The sequence below is a fragment of the Gekko japonicus genome, unplaced genomic scaffold, assembly GCF_001447785.1.
Source record: "Gekko japonicus isolate JY-2015 unplaced genomic scaffold, Gekko_japonicus_V1.1 scaffold3649, whole genome shotgun sequence".
In the NCBI taxonomy this organism is placed as follows: domain Eukaryota; kingdom Metazoa; phylum Chordata; class Lepidosauria; order Squamata; family Gekkonidae; genus Gekko; species Gekko japonicus.
Genome location: NW_015175479.1, coordinates 45,663 through 63,779, shown reverse-complemented (window position 1 = coordinate 63,779; position 18,117 = coordinate 45,663). Strand labels below are relative to the sequence as shown.

The following is an 18,117-nucleotide window of genomic DNA, read 5'->3' as shown; positions in this document are numbered from 1 at the left end:
CCTCCTGAGGAAACCTGTTCCACTGAGGAACCACTCTAACCATCAGGAAGTTCTTCCTAATGTTTAGCCAAAAACTCTTCTGATTTAATTTCAACCCGTTGGTTCTGGTCCGACCTTCTGGGGCAACAGAAAACAACTCTGCACCATCCTCTTCAAGTATCATATCACCTCTCAGTTATCTCCTCTCCAGGCTAAAGATACCCAGCTCCTTCAACCTTTCCTCATAGGACTTGGTCTCCAGACCCCTCACCATCTTTGTTGCCCTCCTCCGGACACGTTCCAGCTTGTCAATATTCTTCTTCAATTGTGGTGCCTTATGTTATGTTCCACAAGAAGTTGGATCTCCACTGGTGTTTTTACAGTTAGCACAAGAAAGGTGAGGAGTGATTGTGCCTAGTTCTACTCTTCACTGCAGGCTGTGCTATGTGGCTTTTGTCCACCCAAGTCTCAACTTTTCCAATTTTTCTTGAGCTAATGGGCAAGTGGCTCCAGTTGACTTCATTTTACATTTACAAAGTCTGTACTGAGATACAACATTACAAATAACCAGCAAGGTCTATGTCCATCCAGTGAAGGACCCCATAAGATTAAAGCCAAACAGACTGGAATTGGTAGCTCACCATCCAAAATGGCCCACTGTCCATCTATTTCAGTGTGTTTCAGGTATGAGTCTTCAATGGTTGGATCATAGTCTGGCACAAAAATCTTCTGGAAGAATTGAATAGTGAGGGCACTCTTCCCCACACCTCCATCCCCGACGACCACCAATTTATATGTTGGAAGATTTTCACTTGGGACAGCGCTTGTAGCCATGTCATCAATAGGACAAACCTGGAAAAGACAGAAAATTTTTATAAAAGCATATATTGACAACTGAATATAGACAAATAATCACTTCATTAGAAACAGAGGCAGACAGGGTAGCAAAAATAAAGTGATGTTTGCTTTATACAGGGCCACATAATGGAACAATTTCAAGTTATGTCTTTGTAATGTTAGCTGAAACTATCTTTACATCCATGGGAGCAGGGTAAGGGAACTGAGACAGAACAAAAATACTTTGCATGAAGACACTCACTGAACTCACGGACAAGCGAAATTTCAAGAAATTATTTTTCTGTTCATATTCTCAACCACCCCAATCAGGGGTCATTTTGTAGAAAAAGAGGTGCAGGAGCTCATTAGCATAACTTATCAGCATAACTTATCTGCATATGCCACGCCCCCTGACATCACCGGAAGTGTGTCAGAAGGCAACACCCACCGCTCAGGCTCCACTGGACTGTTTTGGATTGCTAGCTAATGTGTGTGTGTGTGGGGGAACGTGCAGATCTGTCCTCACAGAGGAGGGAGAGCTTGTACCTGAATAAAACTTGGCCTTAAAGGTGCCACTGGACTGTTTTGGACCAGGGGGCCGGGGTGGGGGTGGTGGTTCTGTAGTTTACCTGGCTGCTTCTTGCTCTGACTCAGGGCTGCTGGGAGCAGGGTGTGTGGCTTGTTGTATGTGCCCGCCCCCTGGGCTCTTTACTGCTGGAGCTCCGCTCCTGTGTGCTCCTGCAGGAAATGACCCCTGACCACAATACACCAGCTAACTAGGCCAGGATTCTTGACACTCATTCAAATGGTTGCCATATTTATGATAGCTACTGATTTGTTTTTCAACCTCTGGTGGTCTGTGCTGAATGAACCTGCACAGAAAGCTGTAGTTTAGTACACCATAGCATTTTTTTCTCTCATAGCCCATAAGCCAGAAGAAAAGCAACCATCACAAACACAGCAACTATGCAAACTGCTCCATGCTTGACAGTCACACAGTTTCCCTTCTCAACATCAGACACAACGGTCAGGATCCTCAGGTGCTTCTCTGATCATGCAATACTTGTGTGTAATTAGCTTGTCCAGCCTTGGGACAAAGAGTTGAATCCTTTCCCAAATCCACGTTCTATCTGAATATTCATGTAGTAATATGTTGTTGAAGGCTTTCACAGCTGGAATTCGCTGTAGATTTTCCGGGTTGTGTGGCCATGGTCTTGGCACTGGTAGAACCTGACGTTTCGCCAGTAGCTGTGACTGGCATCCTCAGAGGTATAACACAGAAAGATGGAGTACTCTCTGTGTCAAGGTGAGAAGAAAATGGTAGGCAGGTAATTTATATCTACTCCAGAAGGTGGGGTAGGGCTGAGTCATTATCTTGTAGGAGTTCCCCAGGCTATGAACATGCTAATGGAGACACTTTCCTGAGGAGGTTCTTTTGTATTTGGATTGTTTCCTGAGGAGGTTTCCTGTTTCCTGAGGAGGTTCTTTTGTATATGGATTGGCTGTTGAAATTCTAATCTTATCTGTAGTGCTATTGTCAGATGTAGAGCCTTTTGTGTTTTTCAGGACAGGAAACCATGCCCTATTTATGTGTAATAAGCTTGCACACAATCCATTCTAGAAATCCTAAAGAATTATGCGTCTTGGACGAGATTCAAATTTTAGGCAGTATGGGGATGTTGCTGCTGAAAATGGCAGCCTTACATCTTGCTCTCAATATCTAACAATACATAATGGGTGCGTTCAGACGGGACGTTTAGTCCGCTTTCGGCACGCTTCAGTAACGGATTTTATATCCACGTTCACACACCCAACATCTGTGCACCATCCCCAGCCATCGCTTTCCGGCTCAAACCCCCTTTAAAATGGAGTATTTTGTTACCAGGTCCACAAGTGGTGTTTTCCTGATTCTCCAATTCTAGCCGCACTTTTCTGACATCTGATCGTTTCTGCAATGTCGAGCCACTTCTGGTTTAAACCCCCTCCCCGCTCAAAAGCTGCCCGAGGCTTCCGCTTTTCGCCCACCATTTTTTTAATGCATTGGCAGTGCACGCATAGGCGGAGCTCCGCCACCGCGTTTAGAAAACCAACATTTAAACTGTCACTTGTTTTAGCATTTAGATGAGTTCAGGATCTCATGGAGGCCATTTCTGCGTCAAACATTTAAAGGGAAGTCTTTTGTTGGAGGGGTTGGATTGATTCACTGTGGTGGTTCTGCGCATGCGCCATGATAGTTCCCCCCTTCTATGGAGGCACGCCTATGCGCATGCGCAAACTGAGGACATTTTTTTAAAACCCCGCCGACACATGCTCCCGCACGTCAGTAGTGTAGACGCCGGGAAGCGACGTGACTGCGCGGTGAGGTGGGATAAGGGAGGTAACTGTGATCGTGATTATCCAGATCAAATGTAATCCGGTTAGAACCGGAGCACTTTAACCCACTCTCAGCACGCCGTCTGACTGCATCCAATATGTGATAAAATATTTTCATTGTCCCATGACTTAAAGCAGCAACAAATGAAGTGATGTGGGTTTGAGAAAAGTCACAACATGATGATATGTCATGTGTTTTACATTATCAGATGTTATTGGAGAGAAACAAGAAAAATAATACAGAGATACTGCTTTGGTGGCACTACACATCTGCTATACCTTCTAGTTCCAGTCTTACTGGATGTGGCTTACTATAAAAAGTAAAGTCAAAATGGGAATTATGGGAGCTGCGGTGGCTCAAGTGGTTAAGACACTGAACTGCAGGCTGTGGAAGATCAGTAGTTCAGCAGTTCAAGACCCGGGTGCCGCAAGACAGGGTGAGCTCCTGTCTCTAGTTCCAGCTCCTGCCAACCTAGCAGTTCGAAAGCAAGAAATTGCAAGTAGATAAATAGGTGCCACTTTGGTGGGAAGGTAACAGCGTTCCGTGCACCTTGGTGTTTAGTCATGCCGGCCACATGACCACGGAAACGTCTTCGGACAGCGCTGGCTCTTCGGCTTTGAAACGGAGATGAGCACCGCAACCCTAGAGTCGGATTCGACTGGCTTTCGAGCAAGGGAACCTTTACCTTTACCTTTTTACAGATACCAAAACTCTGTGGTATGTTTAACACTACAGGCAGCCATAAAACAGCAGTGACCCAAACAGATGCCATTTACACATAGTAACTTTAAGGCATTTAAGTTTGTCACCTGATTTTTTTACCCAAGCAGTATGGGAACTAACGATCTACAAGTGGAAGTCCCACAAAGACTGGAGGAGGCATCTCATTTCCCCTGTATTTCCCTTCCCAATATTTCCTCTTTTCCTTCCATGAGCTCTTTCCTGCTTCCTTTTCTCCTTCCTACCCGCCACCCCACTTTTCTCTGCCCCCATGTCTTCACCTTTCTCTCCTTCCTTACCTGTGGACAGCCTCTCCCCGGAAAAAGTCTGGCTGGGCTGCATAGCTACCAGTGACCAGACCTAGCTGTGTGCTGCTGGATGCCAGTGGGCTGGGACAAGCTGAGTTTTGTGGTGGCCTCTGCTGATGCGCCGGGCCATGTTGTGGGTACCGAGTCTTCAACAGTCATTGTAGGGTCTATCCCCAGTTACTCCTCCTCCATTGGTGCCATGACAACGGAGGGGAGAGGAGCTTTTCCAATGCTGTTTTGGCCTCCCAGTACACTCTATCACTCCCCTCCCCCGGCTTTGCTTTATGCACCCCAAAGCTTGGAAGGCTGTGGGGCCTAGCAACCTCCAACAGCTACTGAGAGTTCAGTAGGAAGAAGAAGAAGAGATTGGATTGATACCCCGCCCTTCACTACCCAAAGGTGTCTCAGAGCGGCTTACAAACTCCTTTCCTTTCCCCTCCCCACAACAGACACCCTGTGAGGTAGGTGGGGCTGAGAGAGCGCTTGACAGAAACTGCTCTTTTTCAAGGACAGCTCTTATCAGAACTACGGCTTGCCCAAGGTCATCCAGCCAGGTGCAAGTGGAGGAGTGGGGAATCAAACCCGGTTCTCCCAGATTAGAGTCCGCGCACTTCACCACAACACCAAACTGGCTTGGCCACAGACTCCCAAGTCCTCCTCTTCTCCCTCTCTGATTCATGATACCTATAATTGGATGCACAGTTCCATTGTGTGTGTGTGTTCAGTACCATACCTCACACTCAGAGAAGAAGAAGAAGAAGAAGAGATTGGATTTATACCCTGCCCTTCACTACCCAAAGGAATCTCAGAGCGGCTTACAAACTCCTTTCCCCTCCCCTCCCCACAACAGACACCCTGTGAGGTCGGTGGGGCTGAGAGAGCACTGACAGAAACTGCTCTTTTTCAAGAATGGCTCTTATCAGAACTATGGCTTGCCCAAGGTCATCCAGCCAGGTGCAAGCGGAGGAGTGGGGAATCAAACCCCGTTCTCCCAGATTAGGGTCCGCGCACTTAACCACTACACCAAACTGGCTACAGGTGTCCTGTTATTTTGGGAAGTTTTAACCCTCTGTGTTTTGGGTTTTTTTTTAAGATGTCAGATTTTCTTGCAACCCCGGGATTTCCTTTAAGATTATTCTGGCAACAGCCCCCCCCCCCAGGTTGCCAGTCTCCAGGTCTCAGTGGGGTTTCCCCCTCTTTTGGGAGCTTCTGCCCACTGCCGGCCAGCTGGCCAGTGGGGGAAACCCAACCCTCCAAACAGCCATGTCTGGGCGTGATGTCCCCGACGTGATGATGTCACCCAGAAGTGACATCCTCACATCAGGGCCGTTGCACATGACACTCTGGTTTCAGGGCAAAACTCTATGGTCTGAAACTGAGAGTGCCTTCGTGAAGAGCATGAGTGCCTCCTTGGAGAACATCTCCGGCTCAAGCTGCCATCTCACTGCTCAGATCCACGGCGGCTCCGGCTGCCCCCAGGCGGAGAGCCCACCCTACTCGTGAGGCGCAGAGATGGCAACTGGCCCCGGGGAGAGGGCGAGTGGCGCGGGCTGCGGTCTCGAGTTGGGCCTGACGTGGAGGTGCCAAAGCGGGAACCCCTTTTGGGAGCTACTGGCAAACGTCAACCCAGATACACCAACGCTACAAGGAGAACGCAATTTAGGAATGCAATTTAGGAGCTGCACAGGCCAAGTACCAGCAAGATCACCCTGAAGTGCTCAGAACAACACAGTCTCCATATGAGCAAAACAATTCAGGAACACAAGTAGAGAGGCAGGAGCTGACTTAACAGATGGCTGCTTCTTAAATGGACAGTTCTATGTGGCCTGCTCCAGAGTGAGCTCATCAAGCAGCCTGGTGATCCTAGCACCTGAGGGCAGAACCACCAATGTGGTCTACAGAGAGGTCCTTCGGTAGAGAGAGAAAAAAGTAAGTATGTCTCACTTCATTTCTTACACTACAATCTTCTCTGTTAGAATTCCTACGACAAATGTCACATTTCAAATTTCCCATCATCAGTATTGTAACTGGATTTACGGAACTTAAATACCGCAGTGAAGCACGGGTAGTAGGCTAGTTTTATTATAAGCATAAAGTACATAAATTATAAGGTGAAAAAAAATCAATGGATGTATTGGGATATTGTATGATTCTTCTTCATTGTTAGAACAACCAAACCTAAAAGTACTTATTGGGTGCGTTCAGACGTGCCATTTGATCTGGTGTCGTCATGCTTCAGCAACAGATTTTATATGCATGATCACACAGTCAACATCTGCCCCCTGTCCCCAGCCATTGGTTTCCACCTCAAAACCCTTTTAACCCAGAGTATTTTGTTACCAGGTCCCAAAGTGGTGTTTTCTCAGCTCTCCCATTTAAAGCTGCATTTTCCCCCTGTGTGATGGCTCATCTTGTATCAAGCCACTTCCGGTTTAAACCCCCTCCCTGCTCGGAAGCTGCTCGAGGCTTCCGCTTTTCGCCCACCATTTTTTTTTATGCATTGGCAATGTGTGCATAGGTGGAGCCCTGCTACTGTCTTTAGAAAACCAACATTTAAACAGTCACTTGTTTTAGCGTTTAGATGAGTTCGGGATTTCACGGAGGCCATTTTCGGGTCAAACGTTTAAAGGGAAGTCTTTTGTTGGAGGGGTTGGATTGATTCGCCCTGGTGGTTCTGCACATGCGCCATGGTAGTTTGCCCCCCCATTCTATGGATGAGTGCCTATGTGCGCATGCGCAAACTGAAGAAAATTTTTAAAACCCAGCCGACACATGCTCCTGCACGTCAGTAGTGTGCGAAATGAGAAGGGAGCACTCACTGGAAAAGACCCCGATGCTGGGAAAGATTGAAGGTAACAGAAGAAGGGGACGGCAAAGGATGAGATGGTCGGACAATGTTATCGAGGCAACGAACATGAAATTAAGCAAACTCCGGAGCACGACGGAAGACAGGAGGGCCTGGCGTGATCTGGTCCATGGGGTCGCGAAGAGTCGGACTCGACTGTGCGACTGAACAACAAAAATGAGGCCTATAACTAGAGCAAAGGATGCAATGATAATTCCCTATATGTGTATTTTTGTACGTTTGTTATATAAAAATAAAAATGCTTTAAAAAAAATAATCAAAAAACAGCTGGGGCAGAAGGTGGATGGCTTTGGGTAGTGTTTTGCTCCCTCCGCCCATGCCTTCTCTGCTGTTCCTTGACTCACCTCAGGAAAAAGCTCATACTTGCACTGCTTAGCTCCATAGTCTTACTGGATGTGGCTTACTATAAAAACTAAAGTCAAAATGGGAATTATGGGAGCTGTACAGATACCAAAACTCTGTGGTATGTTTAACACTATATGCAGCCATAAAACAGCAGTAACCCAAGCATTCTGAGGTGATGCAATCACCAATTGACCTTGCACCATGCCAGTCAGGTGAGATGCAAGATGGGAGGGGGTAGAGAGGAGAGAAAGAGAGAGAGACCAGGAACATCTTGGGGGGGGGACATGTCAGGAGCTTGGGGAAGAGGCAGGAAGATTATGGGGGAGTGAAGCCAGCAAATGGGTAAAGGCCGTGTTCCCCCCCTTCTCCCTTCAGTCTGTTGTTTACCCAGGCTTCAAGCTAATGCTGCGCCACATGGCTGCCATGGTCTGTGGTCATTAGGATTTTAAGAACTAAGGGGAGGGGAAAGAATGATCTTTATCGAGGTATGAGGAACAAAAGGCAACCAGGCATGACCTGAAAACACCCTCCCTCTTGAAGCAGCCAGTCTCATGAAGAATTCGGGAGAACTTCCAGGACTAGACAATGTTTTGTGATATTTTTGTTGGGCTTCTGATACACTCTTATACAACTTATAGAGTCTTCTGTGAACAAACCCAGCTATCTGCAACCTTTGTCTATTTTACAAGGAGAGCAAATACCTTTCAGCAAAATACACATGTCGTATTTACCACTTTGTATTTACCACTTTGTTTAGGATAAGAACAAGCCACAAAGTCCTTGAACTCGCATATTCCCTTCCATCTGCTTTCCAGATAAACTTCCGGGTTTGTAAAAAGCCATCATTTCTTCTGCGGCCCAAACTGGGAGATTTAACACCCTGTGTCTCAGAAACTAGGATTCTAACATACCTGTGAGGGAAGAAATGAATGCACAAATCTAAGGACTTCTAAGTTCCTTTTTAGTCCAAAGAAACCATGATTGTTTAAAGCAGGCACATTTTGTACTTTTATGGAACAATGTTGCCATATAAACAAACTTTTATTGACCTCTTACTATGCATGTGATAATACTGTGAAACAGCTCATATAGAGTCGGGCAGAGGCCTGTTTTAGCCATGAAAACAGATGCACTATCAAAAAATTCTGAAACAGAAAATTTAAAAAGTTTGCTCAATGCTGCCTAGGGTTGCCAAGTCCATCTTTGCCCCCAGCGGGGGACTTTGGGAGCGTTCCTGGAGGGGGCGGGGCATCCCCGATGTGATGATGTCACGTTGGGGACGTCTGCCCTCCCCCATGGACGCGTGGGAAAATGCCAGCTCCCTGCACTTAAAGGGGCCCCTTTAAATGCAGGGAGCTGGAAGGTTCCTGCCCGCCTGATCTCCAAGTGGAGATCGGGCACATGGCCCACAGCCACCCCTCTCCCTCCGCTCTCTCAAGAGAGAAGGGAGAGGGGTAGCTGTGGGTTCTGGGGCTTGGGGGTGGGGCGGCAGGTTGAACCCCCCAAAAAGTGGGGAACCCCTGCCAAACCAAGGGGTTTGGCAACCCTAATGCTGCCTGTGGAGAACCCCCCCTCCCCACTCTGAGTTTTTGAAGTGTTCCTGTTTTTTCTCCTTCTTCTCTCTGGAAGGGCAGGAAGCTAGGTCAATCACCAGCCATGGTTATGCAAATGATGACTTGACTTGCAAAAGAACTGAGGGATTTGGTGTTAGGAGTTCCAGGTGACTCCTGGAGATTTCCCAGAATGCCTGCAAGAAGGGTTCCCAGGATGCACCTGGGTGGCCCAGGGTCCACTCGGGTGACCCAGATGGACCAGATCAAAGGGGGTGGAGAGTGTGATGTAGAATGGGTGGAGTCAGAGATTTAATAAAAATGCTTGCTCCCAGGAGGGAGGCCCCCTCGGGGCTCTTCGTGCTGGTCCTTGGAAGAGTAGAGACTGCTGAGCTCTGTTCAGTAGGCCGGGGGCCATCTTGAACATGTGGCCAGGCCTGGCTGTCTGCAGAGAGCCTGAGGTAATGAGAGACCTTTAAAACCTTTTGTAACTTTCTAAGCTTGCAAATGCCTACCCTGCTTCAACATCTAGCCAGAGTATGTTTTAGAACCAGGGACAGGGATGTGATTATGGCCAACTTTTATTTGTCCTTCCGGTTGCAGTGTGGTTCTGCCACACTGCCTGTCAAGAAAGGTCTCTTAAAATGCATAATTTTGGGGGGGGGGGGAGAGATGAGAAAGCACATACTGTAACTTCGGGGGAAATAATTACTTTATCTGTTGTTATTTTTCTGGACTCTTCCAAGAAGAAGAAGAGATTGGATTTATACCCTGCCCTTTACTCGGAGAGAAAACTTCTTGGGTTGTCAAGTAGGGTGATTAGATATCAGACCAGGACTACCCACCAAACCAAACATAGTCTACAAGATATGTTGGGCTATCGGGAATAAACAAACTGCACAAAGAAGCAAACTTTGCCAATGAAGAAACTGTTCTCAAGAAAATTCCAAAATGCTCCAGTCTATCACCCCAACTTGCAAAACAAATGGTTAATTACCCCAGCATGAAGCAGTTTTGCTTTCTTATAGCTTTACAGTCTGCTTATATTGACCTGGATATCGTCCTATTATTCTGTACTAGAGACATATATTATATTTTATTTGGTGTTAGGAGTCTCCCTTTTCCTGTCATGATTTCAACGGAGCCAAATGTCACTTACACTCTAAAATCATACCCCTCATGGTAACTAATAAATGGACTAATCACCGCTTGGGCTGTGTATCAAGCAGCTCGGAATCCAAAGTTCTGCCCACAAAGCTGGCTGAAGTAAGGAACCTTTCTGGCTGCACACACTCTGACTGGGAAGCCTTGCATGACAATGATTTTCAGTGTCTATGGTAACAGGTGTGACGCTGAAATTTCGTAATCCTGTTATGTAACCCTCAGGGTCTGCCTGGGCGTTTCCCTGGTAGGCAGCCAAGCAGTTCCCACCTGAACTATGTGTGTGCATTTAAAGGGCAGCTGATTATAACCTGAAATGATCAGGCCCCTTTCAGTAACACGGCTGTTACAATTATTCCAAACAGAAAAATTAACAACATTTAGAAGTTAACAAAGAAAGGTCACCAGTCCTCTGCATATTCTGTGGCATCTCAGTGACACTCTTTCTTTTTCCTGAGGCAGGAAGTGACTCAGCAGACACTGTCCAATCAAAGCCTGCTAATGTCAGGTTCGGACCCCTACCATGAGTGATGCCAGTCTTTGTACCACGATCAATGATTGTGTATTGCTGCCCCACGGCTGCTAACGCTCACTTTCGCTTTTGTAACCCCTGCCCGCTTTGCGCATCTGCCGGCTCCGCTTGTTACCATATCAGTCCTCCCTGACATTCCTGGGGGGGGGGGGAGAGTGTGAGAATGAGTGCATGTGGAGGCACCGCTTGTAATTTCCCCAAAGCTACCCCCCCCCTATGGTTCACAGGTTCCAGCTGGACCTGTGGCCTTGGGAGAAAGGAGTCTTGAGATATGGCTAGTTAGGTCGTATAGTCCTTCATGACCTGTAGTATGCCTGAGAGAGTGTGATGTGTGTCTGAGGGGTGCAACCCATTCCTCAATTCCTGACCCTGTGCTATTGCTTGTTAGTTCTGGCAAAGGTGTTAACCTGAAAGAACTGTGATGATGTGATGCTTAATAATTTTCTGTAAGAATCAAAATTATACAATAAGTGAACAGTAATATACAGAATAATAGAAAACTGACGGTGGTCTCCGGAATGCCTTGCCGTTTCGATGGTTGATCTTCCTCCGAACAAAGATGTGAGACCATAGCCCATGGAAGGCTCTACTAGATACTATAGCTATTATGAATGTTGAAAATTATCACTGTTATCTTTGATACGTCACCAGAGGAAATGAATTATTGAGAGACAGTATTTGTCTCACATCTTTGTTCACCTGACCAGAAGTCCAAATCTTACCAAAAAAACTTATCAAGGACTATTGCGTAAAGAGTGGTTATTCTGGGGTCTGACAGCTACTGAACAAGATGATCCCAACTGGTGCTTCTGTATACCACATTTCCAGCAATCACTGCACTGTCCCAGGATTTAGAAGGGCTGTCTGAACAAGCAAGAGATATGCATGAGATATTTCATTTTCTGCAAACCCTTGCTTACAACTGCTGGCAGGCAGGCCTGTGGAGGAAGACAGTGGCAGGTTTTCACCCTTGCCTGCGTTGTAGCTGGGTGGTGGTGGGGAGAATAGAGACAATGGCTAAGGCTTCTCCCAGCAGTAAGCAAACACACCATGCTAGACCAGACACAAAAGATCAGTGATGCGGAAGGATCAGATCTCTCTTTCTTGAAAAGAAAGCAGCCAATTCAGGATCATCATAAAAGATCTCTCAGTGATCTCAGATTAAGATGCCAGATTGGCCATTATGAGGGGAAGGGCTTTTTCAGTGGTGGCTCCACACTGGTGGAATGAGCTCCCGGAGGACATCAGGGCCCTGCGGGACCTTTTACAGTTCCGCAGGTCCTGTAAAATGGAGCTCTTCCACCAGGCCTTCGATTAGGAGCCGCCACTGACAACCATTGCAAACTGAACATACCACAGCCCTATGCAGTGTTCCCTCTAAACTGAGTTAGTGAGAGTTAGCTCACAGTTTTTTAGCCTCTAGCTCACACATTTTTGTCTTAGCTCAGGATGGATGGCTCCAGAGCACACTAATTTATGCAGCAGCCAAATCGCTTGCTCATGACTTTAATGCTGGTAGTTTATAAAGTAGAATTTTTGCTCACAAGACTCCATAGCTTAGAGGGAGCATTGGCCCTATGTAACAACGCCGGATATGGCCTCTCTCCAGCAAACCATGTATAGAAATTTCCCGCCATCTGTTTATATTTAGCACTTTTTGTAATTGTTCGTATTGAAATTTTACTGTATTTATTGTATTTTAACTTGTGTAAGCCGCCTTGAGCCAGTTTGCACTGGCGAGGCGGGATACAAATTGAAGGTTAATAAATAAATAAATAAATTAAAGATCTTAATGTAAAAAACATTAGGCAGCAATATCTTTTCCATGATGGACCCCCCCAAACAAACAATACAGTTGGTACCAGCAGAAAACAAAAGACAAGTCATCTACATCACATGTAAAGCAAGTGAGGCAGGGTTTTTTTTAGGGAGAACTGAAGTGCATGGGTGGGTGGTGATGGGGTATGAACCCTGTCACTTCTTAGTCTGTGCTTGAAGAATTTTCTTCCTAGGCAGGCTGTGATATCAGAAGTTAGCTATACTGAAAGGGGGGGGAAATGCTAAAATGATTTGACACAGCAAAGGAAGGCAAGGAGTGAGAAGCAGGTTTTATACTGCCTTGAGCATAAGCACCATTGTTTTAATTTATAAAAATCTGTCCTCTTCCACACATCATGATGGGGGAAGGACCCTCACACACCAGTACAACCTTCCTGTGCCTTGTGTGAGAATTTAAGACTGCGGCCAGACTGCCACTTAGCATGGTTGGGAAGCGCTCCTGATTTCATCTGGTGTTATTTGTCATGGAGACGTTCAATCAAGCGTCCCAGAATAATCTGTTTTGCTGCAGGCTCAGTCCATCATTGAAAGATCAGATGACGTGGTCAGGTGAGGGTTGTGTGTGTGTGGGGGTTGTTTGCTGTCTTTTGTGCATGTGCATAACTGAGGAAGTGAACCCCTGTAAGGAGATGTCTCCATGCAGGGTTTATGCACATGCACTTTTCCGCTTCCTAGACTCAAGTCTCCGCTTTGATAGCTCACCGATCCTTCTGCGGAGCACTTTGATTTCTTTGGTTCACAGTGAGCTGCGGTTGCCTGGCAGAGATCACTCCCTTTTCTGCTCATTTTCAAATCTACCCTAGAGATGGAGACAATTATGCAGTTATGCACATATCGCCAAGTGACTGAAAAATATGGCACTAAGTCAAGATGGAATGAGCAGACCATCCTGATGGTTTTTTAAAAATACAAATCCCTTTAAAAATTCTCAGAAAAAAGGTGGGATACAGAAGGGAAGAAGGGGTGGGGGGGAAACACAAATTCATCAGGTTTGTCAAGTATTATGAGTTGTTCTATAACAGGTAAGATCAGATGTATTACCGAATGTATTACATATTTCAAATACAGAAGCAGACAATAAAACATCAATATTACAGAATTCTGGGATTGATTCTCTCTTTAAAGAATAAACAAGAACTTTCCTAAAGTCAGATATTACATTTTTAACAGTTGAATGAACTTCTATGCTAAAATTAAATGGTTCTGAAAACCTTAATATTGTATTAATTGTTTATTTAAATCTACATTTTATTCTTACTAATTATTTAAATACTAGTGGAATACAGAATAAAATATTGAAACTTTAATATGATATTCAAATACCTTTAATATGATATTCAGATACTTCCAAAACTTAAAAAAAGTTAATTATTCCCATAGTATGAGAAATAAGCTTGCCAACCATCCTGATGGCTTGAGAGTGTGCTTGAGCGATCAGAGTAGGGGACATCCATCCGTGGCCCATTAGGGGCGGGGAAAAATGGGGTGACAACTACTGCGGTACCTTTCAGATTTGCTGTCTGAACGTGCACTTTAGATTCATCAGGCATCAGCATCTATATTTGATCTAAGCACACGTCTGATCATAGCCTTAATTGCCTCTAAAACCAGCCATGCTATCTCCTAACTGCCTGAAATTTGACTGGGAGGATTCATTGGGTTAGGGAATTTCATCCTACTTGGATGGAAAACTGAATCATTTTCAGATGGTCAGGGACAGTGATATACTTAAATCATCATCGGTAATGCTCTGTTGGAGTGCCTTGGATATACCTCAGAATTTGCTGCATTGTACAGCAGAATTTCAGTTTATATACACAAAGACATCTACAGCAGACAAATCTACCGTGCCCGAAGATTAGTAGTTTTAAAACCACTGTTTTAACTCCTTCCGAAAGAACATTCAAAAGTACTTCTTGTTCTTGAAATGAAGACACTTGTATAACTGTCAAGCACTTCTGTTGTCAAATGCAGAACTTCGTTTGCCATGATTTGTATTTCTTGTGCTCTTTGTATATCTAGCTATGTGGGCATTGGGGGGGCAGATTGTGTGTGTGTGTGTGGCTGCTTTGCTTCGCTTACCCGGCTCAGCAACTATTTCCATAAAAAGCCTCCCAAATTGGGAAGAATGTAACCGACCTTGGACGTTTGTTTTGCTAGCTTGGCTGTAGATAACATAATGGTAGACTTGCAGGGCTTGGTAGGAGTGTTAGATTCAGGCAGGCTATGTGTATGAATTGATTGGGGGGGAGCTGCTCAAACCATGTATAATTTCAGGACTGGCCCTAAAACTATTAGTTCTGACACAGAAAGTCTCAGCTTGAAACATCCTCATCTCTCAATAAACAAATCACTGCAAAGAGAGTGTTTTTGGGAGTACTCTTGTTCAAGAGTCTGACACATGCAATGCAACAACCTATTTTGTAAAGTGGGGCCTGTAAAACTGAGCTCTTCCTCCAGACTTTTGGAGCCACCACCACCACTATCACAACCATCACTGCTATTAGTAACAACAATTGACATTCTATGGTGGAAGAGCTCTGATCCACTGGACCCTTTAATTACTGCCAAGCCAACCCTCCAAGACATCTGAAGCAGACCAATGGAGCTGACGTTAATGTTTGGTTTTAACATTGTATTTTAACATTGTTGTTTATATTAATTATTTGTGTATCTATATGTATTGCTGGAATTTTATCTGTTTTGTATGGCCTTGGCTGGGAGGCGGGATAAAAATCTAAATAATAAATAAATAAATAAATAAACTACTCTTCTCTTAATCTTACAGATGACCCCCTCCCAAACATCAGGGGATTATGACAGATGGGCCAGGTCTTCCTATGCAAGTCAGAGGACCCAAACTCCTTACTTGCTGCCTTCTATCTAATGAAAAAAAAATTAAAAGATTTGATATGTTTGTGTGTTATACATACTGTGGCAGCTGGGGGAGGGGGGAGCCCTGCAGAACTGGGGCTGACCTTCCATGCCTGGAGAGAGAGAGAGAGGCCTCGATTCAGCACACGCAAAGCGGCAGGAGTGACTGAAGCAGCACCCAGGCGCTGCACTTTCTCTTTTGCTTTTGTGGGTAAAAAGTCCTTAGACTAACGCAGTGATTCAGCTCTAAGACTTTATTTAAGGTTCGGAACAAGACAAAGTAACCAGCTCGCAGGCTGGTTTATATGTGCAACAACCCCCCCAAAACACACCCACACACAAGTGATTGGCTATTTACAGTGGCTGAGAGTTCCACAGTCTCTTGGACGGGAGCCTAGCCTGCCGATAGGCGCTGGCTAGGATCCGCTTGGCCCATTGTTACTGCAAGCAAAGCTCGGCTCCGTTGAATGACCGCGTGGTGAAATGGCCATGCACATGGTCTGGGATGGATACATTAGAGTGGGGAGGGGCGGGAGATGGTGGGGGCATGAGGGGCTTTGGGCAGGAGGGTGCTTGTTGCACTTGGGGAAGCTGCGCTGCAAAGCCCCCTGGAGAGAGAGAGAGAGAGAAGCCCGTGCCATGCAGTCGCCGGCACGGAGATGCCAAGCACAGGGATCGCGCGCCTTGGGAGAAAGAAAGACAGAGCCAGGCACGCTTTGGGGGACTTGAAGAAAGGGAAAGCTGGGGGGGGCAGCATGAGGCTTTCCGCGGCCCCGGCGACAGCAGCAAGTGCAAGAAATAAGTTGGGGGCCTGACCAGGGTGGTAGGTTGGGGGCCCCTGGCAGAAAGTTGGGGGGGCAGGCCCTGCAATGCCCCACTGTAGGTATGGGTCTGCTTCATGCATCTGATGAAGCAGACTCTGGTCTTTAAACAGTGTCTTTGTTATTCGGGCTTCAGCAGACTACCAGCCATATGTAGTGATTTCGGGTAGCAGGGTGACCATTTCTACCTTTAAACTGAACAACTGAAGGAATTGCTATAATATGGTTAACTTCCAGATTGGTCTTGCATAACTCACCAAACTGAGAAATGTAGGAAGTCTTCTGCCTTTCAATTCCTTCAACACTTTTTCACAGAGACAAAGCAATGGGCACAGTGCAGCCCAAGTTCCTCCAAAATCTCAGGATGGCAGTCATATGTTTAACCAATTTTACCCTGACATTTCTTCAGTGGAGTAGTTTGGGCTGAGAAATGGTGCATCTCTCGATGCCCTCTTCAAAGACAAGCCCAGTATTTGCCCATTATACCCATTTAGGTTCTCTAGCTCAGCACTTTCAAGTCCCATTCCTTACAACGGGAGACTGAAGCTTGTGCTTAAACTCTTTCCTTTGCCTTCAAGTCCCCTATCCGTAGCACTTGAAAGCCATTAACTTGTGCTTCATTTTGGCTGGATCATGCCCTATTCTTTTTTTAAAAAAGTTAATCATTGCTATCCTTCTGCAGAGGATATTTTTAAAGAATCCGCCTCCACTGCCTTTTGAAATACTGCTGATGCAGGAAATACTTCCCTCACGTTATCATGGAAACGACGCATTGGAACCAACTTTGCAGCAGAGAGAAATCACATAATATTCAAGACATTCATATGCCTGCCCACGTAGAGATAATAAAAAGAGAAGGAATCCAAACAAGGAGGAAATGGCTTGGAATTCCAAAAAATTGCCCTTCCTTTTAGCACAATCCCTGGAAATGGGCAAGCTCCCTCACAGAACTCACAGCTCTCTGGCAAGCCAATTTAGAACACCCTGGGTTCATCACCCATGGCTGCTCCAGACTGCACATTAAGCTCAGAGAATATGAGGGAAATTTTGTAACTGGCTTTGATCACTGATAATATAGCATTTAATGTTTACTGTGGGTGTCATATAAAGAGATATAGACAATATGTGCTGTAAGAGGCTTATGGCATAAGGGTAAAATCCATCAAAGGAGAGTTAAGAGATCACCTTAACTATAATGAGCGCCTGGCTTTGCAAGAGGAACCAAAGGCGTACCAACCTGCAAACCAATACTGGTTCACCTGTCAGTCTTGCCACTTTATCAGGTGAGTCATCCACATTTTTATTTCTCAAAAGTGTGCACGCATTTATCACCAATTAATTTCGCTTTTTAAAAGTGCAAAACTGTTCTGAAAATGGGTGAGGAATATTCAAGTATAGGACTCTGCCCCATTCAGAGGTGGTACAGTCAGGGGTCATTTCCTGCGGGAGCGCACAGGAGCGGAGCTCCGGCAGTAAGGAGCCCAGGGGGCGAGAACATGCAACAAGCCCCTCCCCCTGCTCCCAGCAGCCCTTAATCGGGCCACGAGGAGCAAGAAGCAGCCAGGTAAGTTGCAGAGCCCCCCCCCCGGCCTGCCTTCAGGTACAAGCTCTCCCTCCTCTGTGAGGGCAGATCTGCACGTTCCTCCTCCCCCCCATAGCTAGCAAGCCAGAACAGTCCAGTGGAGCCTGAGCGGTGGGTGTTGCCTTCTGACACACTTCCAGTAATGTCAGGGGGTGTGGCATATGCAAATAAGTTATGCTAATAAGCTATGCTAATGAGCTCCTGCACCTCTTTTTCTACGAAATGACCCCTGGGTATAGTGCACAGTTCTACCAGGTGGAACTCTAGAGGGGTGGGGTCATGGGGGTCACCAGTGTTGAGTGCACCATAAAATCACTTCTGGGGGGGGG

At 46.0% G+C, this 18,117-nt stretch overlaps 1 protein-coding gene across 1 annotated transcript in view; it reads right to left on the bottom strand.

Annotated features, from left to right (window-relative positions):
* MRAS (muscle RAS oncogene homolog) overlaps nt 1–18,117 on the bottom strand; it is a 94,412-nt gene that overhangs the window by 37,718 nt on the left and 38,577 nt on the right. Inside the window, exon 2 of the mRNA XM_015425968.1 lies at nt 621–831. Within this exon, the coding sequence (XP_015281454.1) occupies nt 621–813 (193 nt within the window). The 5' untranslated portion in view covers nt 814–831. The remainder of the gene's footprint in view (nt 1–620; nt 832–18,117) is intronic.